Source organism: Macaca fascicularis, chromosome 1 (assembly GCF_037993035.2).
Source record: "Macaca fascicularis isolate 582-1 chromosome 1, T2T-MFA8v1.1".
NCBI classification, from domain to species: domain Eukaryota; kingdom Metazoa; phylum Chordata; class Mammalia; order Primates; family Cercopithecidae; genus Macaca; species Macaca fascicularis.
The window spans coordinates 109,788,280-109,805,321 of record NC_088375.1 but is presented as its reverse complement, the minus strand read 5'-3'; the positions used below and the strand labels follow the sequence as shown (position 1 = coordinate 109,805,321).

The following is a 17,042-nucleotide window of genomic DNA, read 5'->3' as shown; positions in this document are numbered from 1 at the left end:
CTCCTCTAGTGGCTCTCTTCTTGTAGTATTTTAAAACGAAGTCATAGCTTTTCATCTTATAAAGTAAATAAACAAAAGCAACAAGAAATTCTTCTTTGCCACTTCTTCCTCTGGATTTACCTACCCTGGGGGTCCTCCCTTTTTATAAATTAACATCTTTAAATACATCATCTTCATTTCCTTACCTCTCATTCATTTGTTCTGCTGAAATCTAACTTCCACCCTACCAACCAACAAAATGGCTCTCATCAATGTTGCTAAATTAAAGGCCTGTTTCTAAGTCCTTATGTTGCTTGACACCTTCCTGTAACATACGACATTTTGATCACACCCTTTTCTTTAAAATACTTTCTTCTCCCCAGTTTCCTTAATGTCAAGACTCTTCTGGCTTTCTTCCTAGTACTATGGTGGTTGCTCTACAGATAAGAGACTTCAAATATCCTAAGCCTTCTCTTATTCTCAACAGGGTTGGGGGGCCCATGGCATTTAAGTTTAAAATCTACAGGATTTATTTAATGCTGATTCCTAAATATCTTTTCTGCAACCCAGAGTTCTCTCCCAGGCTTCAGATCTATTATCCAACAGCTACACTTGACATCCACAGATACTGCTAACTTACAATATCCAAACTCATGATCTCCCCCCTCACAAATATACTTTCTCTATTGTTTCTATCTCAGCAAATAGTTCCCTCATTCACCCAGTTGCCCAAGACAGAATCTTAGGCACTATTCTTAACTACTGCATTGCTACCTTCACCTAATCCATCTCTACATCATAAATATCACAAATCTTCTGAATATCTCTCAACTCTACCCTCTTTTTCTTCATTTCAAAAGCCAATAGCCAGTATCATCTCTCACCTGAACTACTGAAAAAAGTTTCCCTAACTGTAGTCTCAATCTCCTTTAATCCATTCTCTGCAGTGCAAGCAGTATAAAATCTTAACTAAATCTGAACACATCACTCCAGGGCTTAAAACCCCTTTAATGGCTTCGCAATGACTTCTTTTCATGGCTTAAAAGACCCTCCATGATCTGACCCTGCCTAACTTCCAACTCCTCTGTCTCTTACATCCTACACTGAATCTCTCTCAATTTCTTGAACCTCCATAATCTTGCTTTGTGCCTTGGACACACTGTTCTTCATCTTTTTTTTTTTTTTTTTTTTTTTGAGACGGAGTCTCGCTCTGTAGCCCAGGCTGGAGTGCAGTGGCCGGATCTCAGCTCACTGCAAGCTCCGCCTCCCGGGTTCACGCCATTCTCCTGCCTCAGCCTCCCGAGTAGCTGGGACTACAGGCGCCCACCACCTCGCCCGGCTAGTTTTTTTTTTTTTTGTATTTCTTAGTAGAGACGGGGTTTCACCGTGTTATCCAGGATGGTCTCGATCTCCTGACCTCGTGATCCACCCGTCTCGGCCTCCCAAAGTGCTGGGATTACAGGCTTGAGCCACCGCGCCCGGCCTCTTCATCTTATTTCATCTGGCTCAATCTTATTCATCCCTCAGGTATTGAACAACAAACACTTCTTTCTGGAAGCCTTACTAGGCACCCAGAATAGCTATGTGATTTTCTATATCCTATACTTTCCCCAACGCAGTACTCTTCATGCTTTATTGTATTGTTTGCCTTGTTTACCACTAAATCTCTAGCATCTAGACTGGTACATGGCACATAAATGAATTCAATCAATTTCTGCAAACATATGCATATTATAATCTCTGCCCAAATTATTTGCCTAGCTCAGCCCTGGCCCCAGTATCCATGTTTAAAAAAAAAAAATAAAGAGAATATGGGAATTGCTTGGTGCCTAGTACCTGGTGCCTCATGTAATGCTGTTGGAATGCATTGCCATTTTTGAAGACCTTCAGGCAATAAGGGCAGAGCAGATGCCGGGTATCCTCATGGATCATCCGAAAATGGACATCTACCTCAGAGTAGAGTGAGGAGCGATATTGACACACCTGAGTCACATAAGAGGGAAAATAAGGCTAAGAATGAAGTGAACAACTGAGAGGCCTTAAAAAAAAAAAAAGGTAGCAATAAAAACTTTTAAATAAAAAAAAAAAGTTTTCCCAAATGCATAGAAATTGAATTATTTTTCTGACTTTGTAATGCTGGGCTATGTCTGTGATAGATTTAGCTATTACTTTAAAAACAGGAAGGGACAGGAAAGTCTAAGAACAATCCATGTTCTGTAACTAAGAAAAATAAAGCCTTTTCTGTTAATTTCCAAAGGGCACGTTCAGGAGACAGACAATCCCTTAGAATATGCACATGTTCCCTGGCTAGTCTACTTGTGGACATGTTCTTTTATGTTTTCCTCCTGCATGGAAACCCTGAAGATAAACTGTGTTTACTATTTCTTCTGTACCTACTCAGAGTTCCTAAACGGAGTGTATGCAGTAGGTATTCAGCAATATTCATTAGCAGATTCTTTGTGTTCTGCCTGAGAGCAAAACTGCTAAAACTCCCTGGAGAAAAAGGCAATACCTGGCAAACATAAGGCATCTCTCCAGGCTTATGAGTATCCTTCATATGCTGGAGAAATAGTGGCTCACTTTCAAACGCCCACTCACAGATCTTGCACTTGGCTGTAAGAAGAAAAGTAATCAATAAATCCACTTGAAAATAAGACAAAAGTCCTGCTGACTCACAATCTTTATTTTCTGACTCCTTTATTTTCATTTTCAACAATCAGTAAATCACAGGTCCCTTCTGTTCTTTCTTTAAATGGCTCCACCTTAACATTTGTGTTGCTGATAATCTTATGTATGTAGCTCAGACTTCTTACCAAAGCTTCGTTCTAGATCTTATCTAGAAGACATTTTAAATTGGTTATTCTATCATCAACTCTAACCTAATTCAGCATCCTTCTGGCTTACCAGTGTTTCCCTTTTTCTTTTCCCCATTTCTTCCTGAGCTCAAAATTTAGGCACTATCTCGGACTTCAAACCCTGTATTCTGTCACCATTATTTCAAACTGCATGTAGGAGCTGTCACTTCTCTATTCTTATAGGCAAAAACTTGGTAGTGGCTCATATGATTTCCCACTGCTAATCCGCTGGCCTCCAATACTTCCTACTCTCTTTGAAATTGTCCATTTTGTCAAGCTTATGAGAAAAAATTTTGACAAAATTTTATGACACAAATTAACAATTTTGTCAACTTATCAGAGTAATTTCATGTTGGCCAGGCTGGTCTCGAACTCCTGATCTCAGGTGATCAACCTGTCTCAGCCTCCCAAAGTCCTGGGATTACAAGTGTGAGCCACTGTGCTTGGCACTCCCCATTTTTTTTTTTTTTTTTTAAGAGACAGAACCTCACTCTGTTGCCCAGGCTGGAGCATGATCACAGCTCACCGCAGCCTCCTGAGTAGCTAGGACTATCCTTTGAGCTCAAGTGAGCCTCCTGTATCAGCCTCCCAAGTAGCTAGGACTACACTGGTGCACCACCATGCCCGACTAATTAAAACATTTTTTTTTTTTTAGGTACAGGGTCTTGCCATGTTGCCCAGGCTGGTCTGAAACTCCTGGCCTCAAGCAATCCTTCTGTCAATCCACTTCAGCTTCCCAAAGTGCTAGAATTACAGGTGTGAGCCAGTATACCAGTCAATTTTGGTAAGATTTTTAACTGCTACATATTTTGAATTATACAGTATAGCAAAAAGATATTATTTACATTTTTCTCACTTTAATTGGAATTAGTTTCAAATTTTTGCAAATAAGAAAACTGGAAGCTTAAAGCCTTGGGCATTTACTGGACAATGTCTAACCTCCCCCTGCCAGCTCCCTACACCCCAGCCAAAGAAATATGAAAAGAGTTGAAATCTTTTTTTTTTTTTTTTTTAAACTACCTAGCACCCTGGATTTTTTTTGTTTTTGTTTTGAGACAGAGTCTCGTTCTGTCTCCCAGGCTAGACTGTAGTGGCTCAATCATGGCTCACTGCAACCCTGACCTCCCAAGCTCAAGCAATCCTCCCATCTCAGCCTCCCAAAGTGCCAGAATTACAGGTATGAGCCACTGTGCCTAGCCAGGTACTTTTTAAAAGTAAAACAAACAAACAAAAGCCAGGGGTTCTTAATCTGGGGTCTATGGAACAGGCCTCTAGGAACCGAGGTATTCTCTGAAATTATTTGCAAAAGACTAAAATGTAGATTTTTTTAGGAAGAGGATTCACACATTTCATATTTTTTCTCAAAGGGGTCTGCAACTCCACTTAGAAACACTGTATAGAGGTACATGAGGTGCTATGAGGACATGGATAAATAAGAAATTCTGCATAAAGGAATGAGAAAAAGCTATAATAACATAAAAAGCTGAATTGTCAAAGAAGAATGGGGCTCAGCCACCCAGAGAGGACCAAGAGAAAAGCAGGAGGAAAGGCAAGTAGGTATGAAAGTTAACCACATGTTTGGGAAACAGTTAACTAGCAACATGACAATATTATCTCTTTTCCACCCACCCCCTGATTTGCTTACCTCTTTCAGTTTTTTTTTCTCTTCCAGAACACCTTTAAGCAATCTTTTGTCCAGGCCTTTCTTACTCTGTTTTCCCTGGGCAATCTCATTCAATCTTTCTCCTATAACCTATTTATCAGCTCTATTTTCACAGCTGTCACGCAGCATCAATAATAAAAACACTTATTAAGCAATTTCTAATGTACAAGCATCATGTTAAGATTTACATGTGTTGGCTGGGCACAGTGGCTCACGCCTGTAATCCCAACACTTTGGGGGACCGAGACAGGCAGATCACCTGAAGTTGGGAGTTCAAGACCAGCCTGACCAACATGGAGAAACTCCGTCTCTACTAAAAATACAAAATTAGCCGGGAATGGTAATGCATGCCTATAGTCCCAGCTACTTGGGAGGCTGAGGCAAGAGAATCGCTTGAACCTCGGGAGGCAGAGGCTGCAGTGAGCCAAGATGGCACCACTGCACTCCAGCCTGGGCAACAAGAGCAAAACTCCCTCAAAAAAAAAGAAAAAAAAAAAAAAGATTTACATGTGTTATCTCAAGAAAACTAATGAGAGGCCGGGCGTGGTGGCTCAAGCCTGTAATCCCAGCACTTTGGGAGGCCGAGACGGGTGGATCACGAGTTCAGGAGATCGAGACCATCCTGGCTAACACGGTGAAACCCCATCTCTACTAAAAAATACAAAAAACTAGCCGGGTGAGGTGGCGGGCGCCTGTAGTCCCAGCTACTCGGGAGGCTGAGGCAGGAGAATGGCGTGAACCCGGGAGGCGGAGCTTGCAGTGAGCCAAGATCCGGCCACTGCACTCCAGCCTGGGCGACAGAGCGAGACTCCGTCTCAAAAAAAAAAAAAAAAAAGAAAACTAATGAGGTAGGAACTCAAATATAAGTGGATTTAGGAGCTCTCTGGTAACCTTTGACACATCAGTTCTACAGGAGAAGGCGCTAATACAGAAAAAGATTCAAGAGGGAGAATGAATTGATTCTCCATAGTGGCTATCCTAACACTGTCCCTCTGAGCACCATCACCCTCATTCCCTCCTTAACACTTAACACAGTCTCCTACTTTGAGGATTTAGGCATGAATAACTATAACTTTTGCTGCTTGTTTTGCAAACTATGGAAGGATAGATCTCTTTCTTTCTAAGGCTCATCCAACCTCATCATGCCATGTATTCCAAGATTTTGTCAATTTGTTTTCCCTGTCTTGAATCTTCCCCACCCCCGACAGTTTCCGACTCCCAAACATGGTTAAGCTCCCTAAAGCATCCTTCCCTCAATCCTATTTCTTCCTCAGTCTATTATTTCTCCTTTCCGCTAATGCAAGATTTTTTGAAAGATTAGAATAACCTACATCTGTTACCTTTAATGAGATGCTCAGGAGGTGGAGGTAACGATGCCAGGAGGAAAAATGTTAGAACATTTGAAGAAATGGGCGTGGTGGCTCATACCTGTAATCCCAGCACTTTGGGAGGCCGAGGTGGGTGGATCATGAGGTCGGGAAATCAAGACCATTCTATCCTGGCTAACATGGTGAAACCCCATCTCTACTAAAAATGCAAAAAAATTAGCCGGGAGTGGTGGCGGGCGCCTGTAGTCCCAGCTACTCGGGAGGCTGAGGCAGGAGAATAGTGTGAACCCAGGAGGCGGAGTTTGCAGTGAGCTGAGATCACGCCACTGAACTCCAGCCTGGGCGAAAGATCGAGACTCTGTCTCAAAAAAAAATTAAAAAGAAAAAAAAAAGGAATATTTGAAGAAATGTACCTTAAGATAGCCACTATGGAAAACAGGAATAAAAACTAATAGTCTTAACCATTTTTTAGTCCCAAATCTGAGAGTAACAAAAGGTATGCAGCCTCTCTCCTGAAAAATGCACACACACAGGAAAGGTTTCCACGTAATTTCAAGGGGTTCACAGGACACCTCACCACCAAGCAGGTTAATATTTCTGTATTAGACATAAATATTAAAAGACTATTAATCAGGGCCAGGTGCAATGGCTCACACCTGTAATCTGAGCGCTTTGGGAGGCAGAAGCGGGTGGATCATCTGAAGTCAGGAGTTCAAGACCAGCCTGGACAACATGGTGAAACCCTATTTCTACTAAAAATACAAAAATTAGCTGGGTGTGGTGGTGCACGCCTGTAATCCCAGCTACTCAGGAGGCTGAGGCAGCAGAATTGCTTGAACCCGGGAGGTGGAGGTTGCAGTGAGCTGAGATCACGCCACTACACTCCAGCCTGGGTGACAAGAGCGAAATTCCATTGCAAAAAAAAAAAAGAAAAGAAAAAAAGACTATGAATCAGACAGAGTGTGGGAGGCTCACACCTGTAATCCCAGCACTCTGGGAGGCCAAAGTGGGTGGATCACTTGAGGCTAGGAGTTCAAGACCAGCCTGGCCAACGTGGTGAAACTCAAGTCTCTACTAAAAATACAAAAATTATCTGGGTGGGATGGCGTACGCCTGTAGTCCCAGCTACTTGGAAGGATGAGGCAGGAGAACTGCCCGAACCCGGGAGGTAGAAGTTGCAGTGAGCTGTGATTGTGTCACTGCATTCCAGCCTGGGTGACAGAGTGAGACTCAGTCTCAAAAAAAAAAAAAGACTATGAATCAGCATTAGACAAACTTATGAAAAGAACCCTAGGGCCATACAAGCTCCTTCAAGTCATTGCACTGCTCTGAAACAAGTGTGAATAAAAATGTAACGCTATTTTTTTTTTTTTTGAGATAGGGTCTCACTCTATCAACCACACTAGAGATCAGTGGTGTGATCATATCTCACTGCAGGCTTGACTTGCTGGGCTCAAATCCCACCTCAGCCTCCTGAGCAGCTGGGGCTACAGGCACATGCCACCACACCTGGCTAATTAAAAACAAACAAACAAACAAACAGAGATAGAGATAGGGTCTCACTATGTTCCCCAGGCTGTTCTCAAACTCCTGGGCTCAAGCAATCCTCATGCCTTGGCCTCCCAAAGTGCTAGGATTAGTGGCATGAGTCACCATGCCTTGGCCTGTAATGTTGTTAAGATGATACTGTTACCACAATTAAATATAATGATCCACTGATATTCTGGGGACAACTCAGAAAATTTTAAAATAAACTAGGTATTGAATGATATTAAGGATTTCTAATTAATTGTTAGTCCCCCCGCCCCCCCCCGCCCCCCCCCCCCCCCAGATGGAGTCTTGCTCTCTCACCAGGGTGGAGTACAATGGTGGGATCTCAGCTCACTGCAACCTCCGTCTCCCGGGTTCAAGTAATTCTCCTGCCTAAGCCTCCCAAGTAGCTGGGATTATAGGCGTGTACCACCACACCCGGCTAACTTTTTGTATTTTAGTAGAGACGGGGTTTCACCATGTTGTCTGGGATGGTCTCAAACTCCTGACCTCGTGATCCACCCACCTCGGCCTCCCAAAGTGCTGGGATTTACAGGCGTGTGGCACTGCGCCCGTCCCTCTTTTTTTTTTTTTTTTTGAGACACTGTTTCATTCTTGCTGCCCAAGCTGGACTGCAATGGTGCTATCTCAGCTCACTGCAACCTCCACCTCCCAGGTTCAAGTGATTCTCCTGCCTCAGCCTCCCAAGTAGCTGGGATTACAAGTCCGCACAACCATGACTGACTAATGTTTTGTATTTTTAGTAGAGACAGGGTTTCACCACATTGGCCAGGCTGGTCTTGAACTCCTGACCTTAGGTGATCCGCCCACCTCAGTCTCCCAATGTGCTGGGATTACAGGCGTGAGCCACTGCGCCCGGCCTATTAGATCTTAACAAAGGTACTATGGCCATTTAAAAAAAAAAAAAAAAAGCCTTATTTTTTAGAGCTATACATTAAAATATTTAGGGGAAAAATATCATGATGTCTACAATTAATAAACAATTCAGAAAATAAAAGGAAAAAAAATCCCCCAAAATATTAGCATGTAAAAATAAGCTCCTTTTTGAAAAGGTATCTGCACTCCCATGTTTATTGCTGCACAGTACACAATAGGCAAAACATGGAATCAATGTAAGTGACCATCAACAGATTAATGAATAAAGAAGATGTGGTGGCTCGGCACAGTGGCTCATGAGGTCAGGAGTTTGAGACCAGCCTGACCAACATGGTGAAACCCCGTCTCTACTAAAAAATACAAAAAAATTAACCGGGCGTGGTGGCGCGTGCCTGTAATCCCAGCTACTCGGGAGGCTGAGGCAGAAGAATCTCTTTAACCGGGGAGGCGGAGGTTGTGGTGAGCTGAGATTGCGCCACCAACCTTCAGCCTGGGCAACACAGCAAGACTCCTTCTCAAAAAAAAAAAAAAAAAAAAAAAAAAAAGGGTGTGGTATATATACTCAGTGGAATATTATAGACGTAAGAAAGAAAGAAATTCTGTCATGCAGGAACATGGTTAGAACTGGAGATCATTAACGTTAAGTGAAGTAAGCCAAGCATAAAAAGACAAATATCACATGTTCCCACTCATATGTGGGAGATAAAAGAAAGTAGATCTCATGAAGAGAGTAGAATGGTGGTTACCAGAGGCTGGGAAGAGCAGGGGAGCAGGGAGTTGAAGAGAAGCTGACCAATGGGTACAAATACATGGTCTGAAAGAAGAAATAAGACTTAGGGCTAGACAGATCAGTAGGGTGACTATAGTTTACGATAACCTGTTGTACATTTCAAAATAGCTAGAAGAGAATAATTTGAATGTTTCCAGCATAAAGAAACACATATTTAGAATGATAAATATTCCAAGTACATAGATTTAATTTTTACAGATTATATGAATGTATTAGATTATCACATGCATCCCTAAACCATGTACACCTAATTATGCATCAAAATTTTTTTTTTTTTTAAGCTACTTTTGGGCTGAGCACGGTGGCTCATGGCTGTAATCCCAGCACTTTGGGAGGCTGAGGCGGGTGGATCACGAGGTCAGGAGTTTGAGACCAGCCTGGCCAACATGGTAAAACCCCGTCTCTACTAAAAATACAAAATCCCAGCACTTTGGGAGGCTGACGCAGGTATATTATTTAAGTCTAGGAGTTTGAGACCAGCCTGAACAACATGGCAAAACCCCATTTCTACTAAAAATAAACAAAAAAAAATTAACTGGGCATGGTGTCACATGCATGTAATCCCAGAAACTTGGGAGAGTGAGGCACAATAATTGCTTGAATCTGGAAGGTGCAGGTTACAGTGAGCCAAGATCGCACCACTGCACTCCAGCCTAGGTGACAGAGCAACTGTCTCAAAAAACAAAAGACAAACAAACAAAAAAACAAAAAGGCTGGGCTCGGTGGCTCACGCCAGTAATGACAGCTTTGAGAGGCCAAGCTTGAGCTCAATAAATTGAGACCAGCCTGGGCAGCATGGCAAAACTCCATCTCTACAACCCCCCTCACCGCCCCCCCAAAAAAACCCCAAAATTAGCTGGGCATGGTGGCATGTGCCTGTAGTACCAGCTATTGAGGAGGCTGAGTTGGGAGGATCATCTTAGCCTGGGAAGTGGAGGTTGCAGTGAGCCAAGACTGTGCCACTGCACTCCAGCTTGGCTAACAGAGTGAGACCCTGTCTCAAAAAACAAACAAACAAACAAACAAAAAAACTACTTTCATGCCAGATCTGTCAAGGGTGCAAAAAAGGAAGTGACAAAAGACTGCAATAATAAAATTGAAATCACTAAGGAAAGGTGATTTTGCTAAGTATAAAATTTTGTCATAAGAGACTCAAAAATTTAGTCACGGAAACCAACAGAAAAAAGATCAATGAGGGTCTACATTGTTTCTTTTCCAGAAGGAAAAGCTTATCTTCCCTCTGTGGAATTTTATTATTTGTGGAATTTCGGAGTAACAAAACCCACCCGCCATAATATGCGTAAAAATGAGTTAGGTACCCAGCCTGGGTAACACAGCAAGACTCTGTCTCTACCTCCAAGAAAAGGAATAAATTAGCTGGGTGTGGGGGCGCACACCTACAGTCCCAGCTACTAAGGAGGCTGAGGTGGGAGGATTGCTTGAGTCCAGGGGTTTGAGGCTGCAGTGAACTATGATTGCATCACTGCACCCCAGCCTGGGTGGCAGAGCAAGACCCTATTGTCTCAAAAAACTGGTGTTTTCGCTGAGAGGTATGGATGAGTTACTCTGGCTTCACACAACTGACAGTGAAGAATCTTGAGTCCTATTCTAGACCAAGCTGGCTACCCTGGCACTACACTGCAGTATCACCACTGATTTTTTTTTTTTGAGACAGTCTTGCTCTGTTATCCAAGGTGGAGTGCAGTGGCATGATCATGGCTCACTCTAGCCTTGACCTACTGGGTTCAAGCAATCCTCCCACCTCTACCTCCTGAGTAGCTAGGACCACAGGCATGCGCCACCACACCCAGCTAAGTTTTGTATTTTTTTTTTTTTTTTTGTAGAACCGGGGTTTCTCCATGCTGCCCAGGCTAGTTTTGAACTCCTAAGCTCAATCTGCCTGCCTCGGCCTCTCAAAGCGCTGAAATTACAGGCCTGAACCACTGCACCTGGCCCGGTTGATTCTAATATACATTCTACTCCCAAATGATTAGTCCAAAGTTCCACTGTCTAATATGGTGGCACCAGCAACATGTATCTAGTGAACACTTAACGTGGTAAGCTCGAATCCAATTTAGATTTGTATTTGAAAAAAGAATGACAAATATCTCATTAATTTTAAATTTTGAGTTCATGTTGAAATATTTTTAATATACTGAATAAAATATGCTGTTAAAATTAATTTTGCCTATTTTTTTAAACTTTACAGTAGACCCCCTTTGCCAATGGGAAATATATGTTCCAAGACCTCCAGTGCATACACGAAACCTCAGATAGTAGTGAACCCTATACATACCACGTTTTTTCATATATACATATATATATACACACCTATGATAAAGTTTAATTTATAAATTAGGCAAAGAGATTAACAATAAAAAATATATTATATATAAAGGACAATTATAACAATACACTGTAATAAAAGTTATGTGAACGTAGTCTCTCAATAATCTTACTGTACTGCACTCACCTAGTTTTGGACTGTGATTGACTGAGACTAACTAAAATTGAGGATAAGGGAGCACTACTGTATTTAAAGTGAAAAAAATTAAAATTACCCATGAAGCTTGCATATTTCTACTGCTTAGTGTTAGTGTAAGCCATTAATGTCAATTCCATTTCCCTTGCCAATAAATAGTCAAAGAGATATAGAAGGAAAGCAATTCTCATTCATAAGAAAACAGATTCAAGAAAGAAAGATGCGAAGATAAGGTCTCCTCTTTGTCTAACAATTTTTTGTCTGGACGCAGTGCCTGACACTTACAGTCACCCTGCTATGAGCCAGAGACAAGAGAATTAGTGAAAAACAGCAGAGCAGTCAAGTTCTAGGCTGAAGCATCCGTTTCTGTATCTCTCAGTTAAATGATACAAAATATATTCTAATTATTTTCTTTTGTTTTGAGATAGAGACTCGCTCTTTCATCCAGGATGGAGTGCAGTGGTGTAATCTCAGCTCACTGCAACCTCCATCTCCTGGGATCAAGTGATTCTCGTGCCTCAGCCTCCTGAGCAGTTAGGATTATCGGCGTGCACCACCACACCCAGCGAATTTTTGTATTTTTAGTAGAGATGGGCTTTTGCCATGTTGGCCATGCTGGTCTCCCCTGGCCTCAACTGATCCACCCACCTAATCCTCCCAAAGTGCTGGGATTACAGGTGTGGGCCACCACACCCAGTCTTTGTTGTTTAATTCATTTTTAGTTAAGGATTTTCATTTGCAGCAAATGCTTCCAGATAATATGCATATGTCTTTTATGCTTTTGATCATGCTGTTTTCAATCACCTAAAAGCTTTTCTTACTACTTTCCATCCGTCTAAACCTTTCTTAAATTTAAGCACAACTTTCTTGGAACCTAACCACAAGGATTTTTTCCCTTCTCTGAACTATTTTGCCTATCAATGATATCTTAAAAATGTCTATGTTTATAATATACTAACTTGTTCTCACATTTTCCTATATTTACATAATTTTTGTCTTTACAACAAAACTGGAAATCTCGTAAAGGACATCTGAAGTATTCTCAACACTGGGCTTAAATCCTCACAATGTCTCCTTAGTAGAGGTGTATTTAGAGGTGTGTGCTCATAAGCAAGTGACTTAATTTCTTTGAGCTTATGTTCAGCCTACATCTATCTATAAAATGTAGTGTAGAAAACATTCCAGCTCAACTTATATTTCATTGAAAGCACTGTCTTTTTTTTTTGAAAGTACTGTCTTAATGATAAAGTACTTAATAATATTAATCTTTTTTTTTTTTTTTTTTTGGGAGATGGAGTTTTGCTCGTTGCCCAGACTGGAGTGCAATGGCATGATCTCAGCTCTCTGCAACCTCTGCCTCCCGGGTTCAAGCGATTCTCCTGCCTCTGCCTCCCGAGGAGCTGGGATTACAGAAGCGCCCACCACCATGCCCAGCTAATTTTTATATTTTTAGTAGAGATGGGGTTTCGCCATGTTGGCTGGGCTGAATTCCTGACCTCAGGTGATCCGCCCACCTCAGCCTACCGAAGTGTTGGGATTACAGGTGTTAGCCACCGTGCCTGGACATATTTTCTTTTTTTTTTTTTTTTTTTTTTTTTTTTGAGATGGAGTCTTACTCAGTCGCCCAGGCTAGAAAGCAGTGGCGCAATCTCAGCTCACTGCAAGCTCTGCCTCCCAGGTTCATGCCATTCTCCTGCCTCAGCCTCCCAAGTAGCTGGGACTACAGGTGCCTGCCGCCATGCCCGGCTAATTTTTTACATTTTTAGTAGAGACGGGGTTTCACCGTGTTAGTCAGGATGGTCTCGATCTCCTGTCCTCGTTATCCGCCTGCCTCGGCCTCCCAAAGTGTTGGGATTACAGGCATGAGCCACTGCGCCCGGCCCATATTATCTTTTATCCTACTTAATTTCTTTGAGCTTATGTCCAGCCTACATCTATAAAATGTACAGTGTAAAAACACTCCAGCTCATCTTATATTTCATTGAAAGCAATGTCTTCATGATAAAGTACTTCATAATATTATCTTCTATCCTACATAAAACCTATCAGGGTATTAACTAAAGTGGATGAGCAAATAGATGACTGTTCCTTCTATAAAGAGACCTAAGAAATAAATTCATTACGTTTGTTTTTCTACAGTGGTTCTGAATCAAGGCCCCTAATAATTCAGGATCTAAGACTGAACTCAATCCATGCTCGAACAAAATAAAAGTCAGGCTTGTAAAAAAAAAAACAAGGTGAATAAAGTAAAGAACTGGCTACAAATATGAAAAGTACTTCCTCTACACTGTTACCCACATGTAAATAAATATAATGGGCTCCCCCCAGCGCCATTCAATGAGTGAACGGCAAGGTATATTCCCCTAGAGTTTAAGAGTTTCCAAACTTACTAGTAGATTCATAGGGACTATGAACATTTTCCAAGTGGCACTGAAGCTGGAAGGGAGTGGAAAACTGGCGGTAACAGTGCTGACAGATAGTATGACCATCTACCTCACCGTTCTGCTGATCAAGTTCTACATGGTGTTTCATATGGTTCATGAATCTGTAATAAAGTACAAAGAGAAAGTACAGAAAACATAAAAAATCAGTAGCCTTTTAGAAATATAATGGTAAAATCACAGAACAAACATTATCTACTCCCCTCCATTCCCCAAACTTCCTGTTTGGGATATCCTTTTCTGAGCCCAGAAAAATATTGAGTTCTTGAAACTAAGAGAGTTCTGTGAAAGGAGATGTACTGGTTTCCTTTACTCGATCCAGTGACCTTTTGTTTAATACCACAATATCTCCTTCTATAGTCCTAGTTACTGATTTAAAGATAACCCCAGCAAGATTGTATAGTAGTTAGGTCCATTCTCCAAAGAGAAAGACTTAAAATATATAAGAAAATGTAAGTCTTCTCTTGTCCAAAGTAACCTCCAAGGCTCTTCAACACTTACCGAATATTGTTTTTTAGTCTTTTGGTACAATGTGGGCATCGGAAAGATGTGGCGACCTTAGGGAAATTTGTGAGCTGGGCTACTTTGCCACCATCCCGTCCATAGTAGAAGTCATCTACAAGCATAATGAGTTTGGTCTGGACGGCATCACCCACGTTCTCATTTGGCTCTGGTACTTTGGTAGGTGGTGACAGAGCAGGAATAGGTGTAGAAGAGGGTGTGGAAGCAACAGGAGCTGTCTTCTCAGGGGATGGGGGCTTTGCTGCTGATGGGACACTGGGTTCTGAATCCAGGGACTTTCCTTTCTTCTGGTATTCAACCATTTCGGGGCAACAGTACTACAAAGAAAGACATCTGATCATTCTGGTTATCCTGGGGGCTAGAATGTGCTAACTCCTTAACTTCACTACCATTCCTTGTTAACGGTTTGGTTTCAGGTATTCTCATTCAGCTTTCACCCTTCAGTCTTTTAGTGTTTCCAAGTTTCACTCCTTTTCTAGAGTATATCCACAGCCGTACACCACCCAAACACCATACTTTGTACTTCTCCCTCCTGCCTGTCTTAGGTCCCTTAATCATTAGTATAACTCGGCTCTGAGCTCCCTGGCAAAAAACATTTTCCAACCTTTTTGTCTGGACTAATACCAAAAAATGAAAAGCTAAAAAATAGAAATAAGAGCTCCTGATTCATCCAATGATACAATTAACAGAAAATGAACTGAGGCCAATATGGTTTGAGTCCTTATTACCTATAAACCTGTTCTTCTGTGTGGTTTCAAAATCTACCATGCTAAGAAAGTAAGATCACATATGTTCTGATCTATATGAGGGTCTTTAAATGTATCCCATCACATTCCAAAGTACATAGCTCTTTTAAAAACAGACCAAGAGAAACAGTAACCCTCTAAAAAGCTTCTGTCATTTTAGAGCCCCTACTTCACAAGCTTCCAATATTAATGAAGGTAAATGGCAGAAGCCACTTAAGCTGGATCACAGGTGATATCACTTACACACATGTGACCTCTCAAAGCTTCAGTAACACGAAATTGAGCATTACACCGTGGACATATTTTCCGTCCACCATCCTGGAGGTCAAATACTGGGATGGAAGAGGTCACTGAAAGAAGTGAGAAGAATTGATAAGATTAATACAATGACACCGGAAAAAGATTACTAACCTTTTGGGAAAAGGTCAAACACTCCCTGAGAAATATATAAAACGATAAGCAAGCATGAGAGATCACTATGGTTTTTTGTTTGTTTTTGTTTTTTTTTGAGACAGGGTCTCTCAGTCTGCTGCCCAGGCTGGAGTGCAGTGGCACGACCACAGCTCACTGCAGCCTTGACCTCCCTGGGCTCAAGATCACTATGTTTGAGGCACGTTCCTTTTACTGTTCTAACTCTATGCCAGGGGTCAGCAAACCACAGCTCGCAGATCAAATCCAGCCCAGCTGCCAGTTTCTGTTTGGCCCATAACCTAAGAATAATTTGTATGTGATTTTTTTGTTAAGGTTTTGTTTTTTTTTTTTTTTTTTTTTTTTTTTTTTTTTTTTTTTTTTTTTTTTGAGACGGAGTCTCGCTCTGTCGCCCAGGCTGGAGTGCAGTGGCCGGATCTCAGCTCACTGCAAGCTCCGCCTCCCGGGTTCACGCCATTCTCCTGCCTCAGCCTCCCGAGTAGCTGGGACTACAGGCGCCCACAACCGCGCCCGGCTAATTTTTTGTATTTTTAGTAGAGACGGGGTTTCACCGTGGTCTCGATCTCCTGACCTTGTGATCCGCCCGCCTCGGCCTCCCAAAGTGCTGGGATTACAGGCGTGAGCCACCGCGCCCGGCCTGTTAAGGTTTTTGTTTTTGTTTTTTCAATCTTGCAGAACTGAAGTTATATCCAATAAAAAACTCTCCCCTCGCCTCCAACCCGGCAACCACCATTCAACTTTGTCTCTATGAATCTGACTACTCTAGGTACCTCAAGTAAGTGGAATCATATAGTAATTGTCCTTTTGTGACTAGCCTATTTCACTTTAGTATAATGTCCTCAAGGTTCAACCATGTTGTAGTACTGTTGTAGCAGAATTTCCTTTCTTTTTTTTTTTTTTTTGAGAGGGAGTCTCGCTTTGTCGCCCAGGCTGGAGTGCAGTGGCACGATCTCGGTTCACTGCAACCTGCAACTCTCGGGTTCAAGTGATTCTCCTGCCTCAACTTCCCGAGTAGCTGGGATTACAGGCACGTGCCACTACGCTCGGCTAATTTTTGTGTTTTTTTTTTTTTTTTTGGGAGGGAGTCTCACTCTGTCGCCCAGGCTGGAGTGCAGTGGCGCGATCTTGGCTCACTGCAAGCTCCGCCTCCCGGGTTTACGCCATTCTCCTGCCTCAGCCTCCCGAGTAGCTGGGACTACAGGGGCCCGCCACCGCACCCGGCTAGTTTTTTGTATTTTTTAGTAGAGACGGGGTTTCATCGTTTTAGCCAGGATGGTCTCGATCTCCTGACCTCATGATCCGCCCGTCTCGGCCTCCCAAAGTGCTGGGATTACAGGCTTGAGCCACCCCGCCTGACCTCAGAATTTCCTTTCTTAAGCC

General features: G+C 42.2%; 1 protein-coding gene and 1 long non-coding RNA gene across 13 annotated transcripts in view; one reads left to right on the top strand and one right to left on the bottom strand.

Annotated features, from left to right (window-relative positions):
* The window catches only part of POGZ (pogo transposable element derived with ZNF domain), a 56,774-nt gene that overhangs the window by 7,628 nt on the left and 32,104 nt on the right, over window positions 1–17,042 (bottom strand). For all 12 annotated transcript variants that reach the window (XM_065545974.1, XM_065545976.1, XM_065545977.1 and 9 more), the window contains 5 exons: window positions 15,477–15,583; window positions 14,467–14,804; window positions 13,915–14,069; window positions 2,492–2,592; window positions 1,816–1,962 (listed from right to left, as the gene is read on the bottom strand). In XM_065545974.1, the coding sequence (XP_065402046.1) occupies window positions 1,816–1,962; window positions 2,492–2,592; window positions 13,915–14,069; window positions 14,467–14,804; window positions 15,477–15,583 (848 nt within the window). The remainder of the gene's footprint in view (window positions 1–1,815; window positions 1,963–2,491; window positions 2,593–13,914; window positions 14,070–14,466; window positions 14,805–15,476; window positions 15,584–17,042) is intronic.
* LOC141407178 (uncharacterized) lies at window positions 14,798–16,661 on the top strand. Its single transcript, XR_012414775.1, has 2 exons — window positions 14,798–15,977; window positions 16,308–16,661. It is a non-coding gene; the product is annotated as an uncharacterized lncRNA (long non-coding RNA).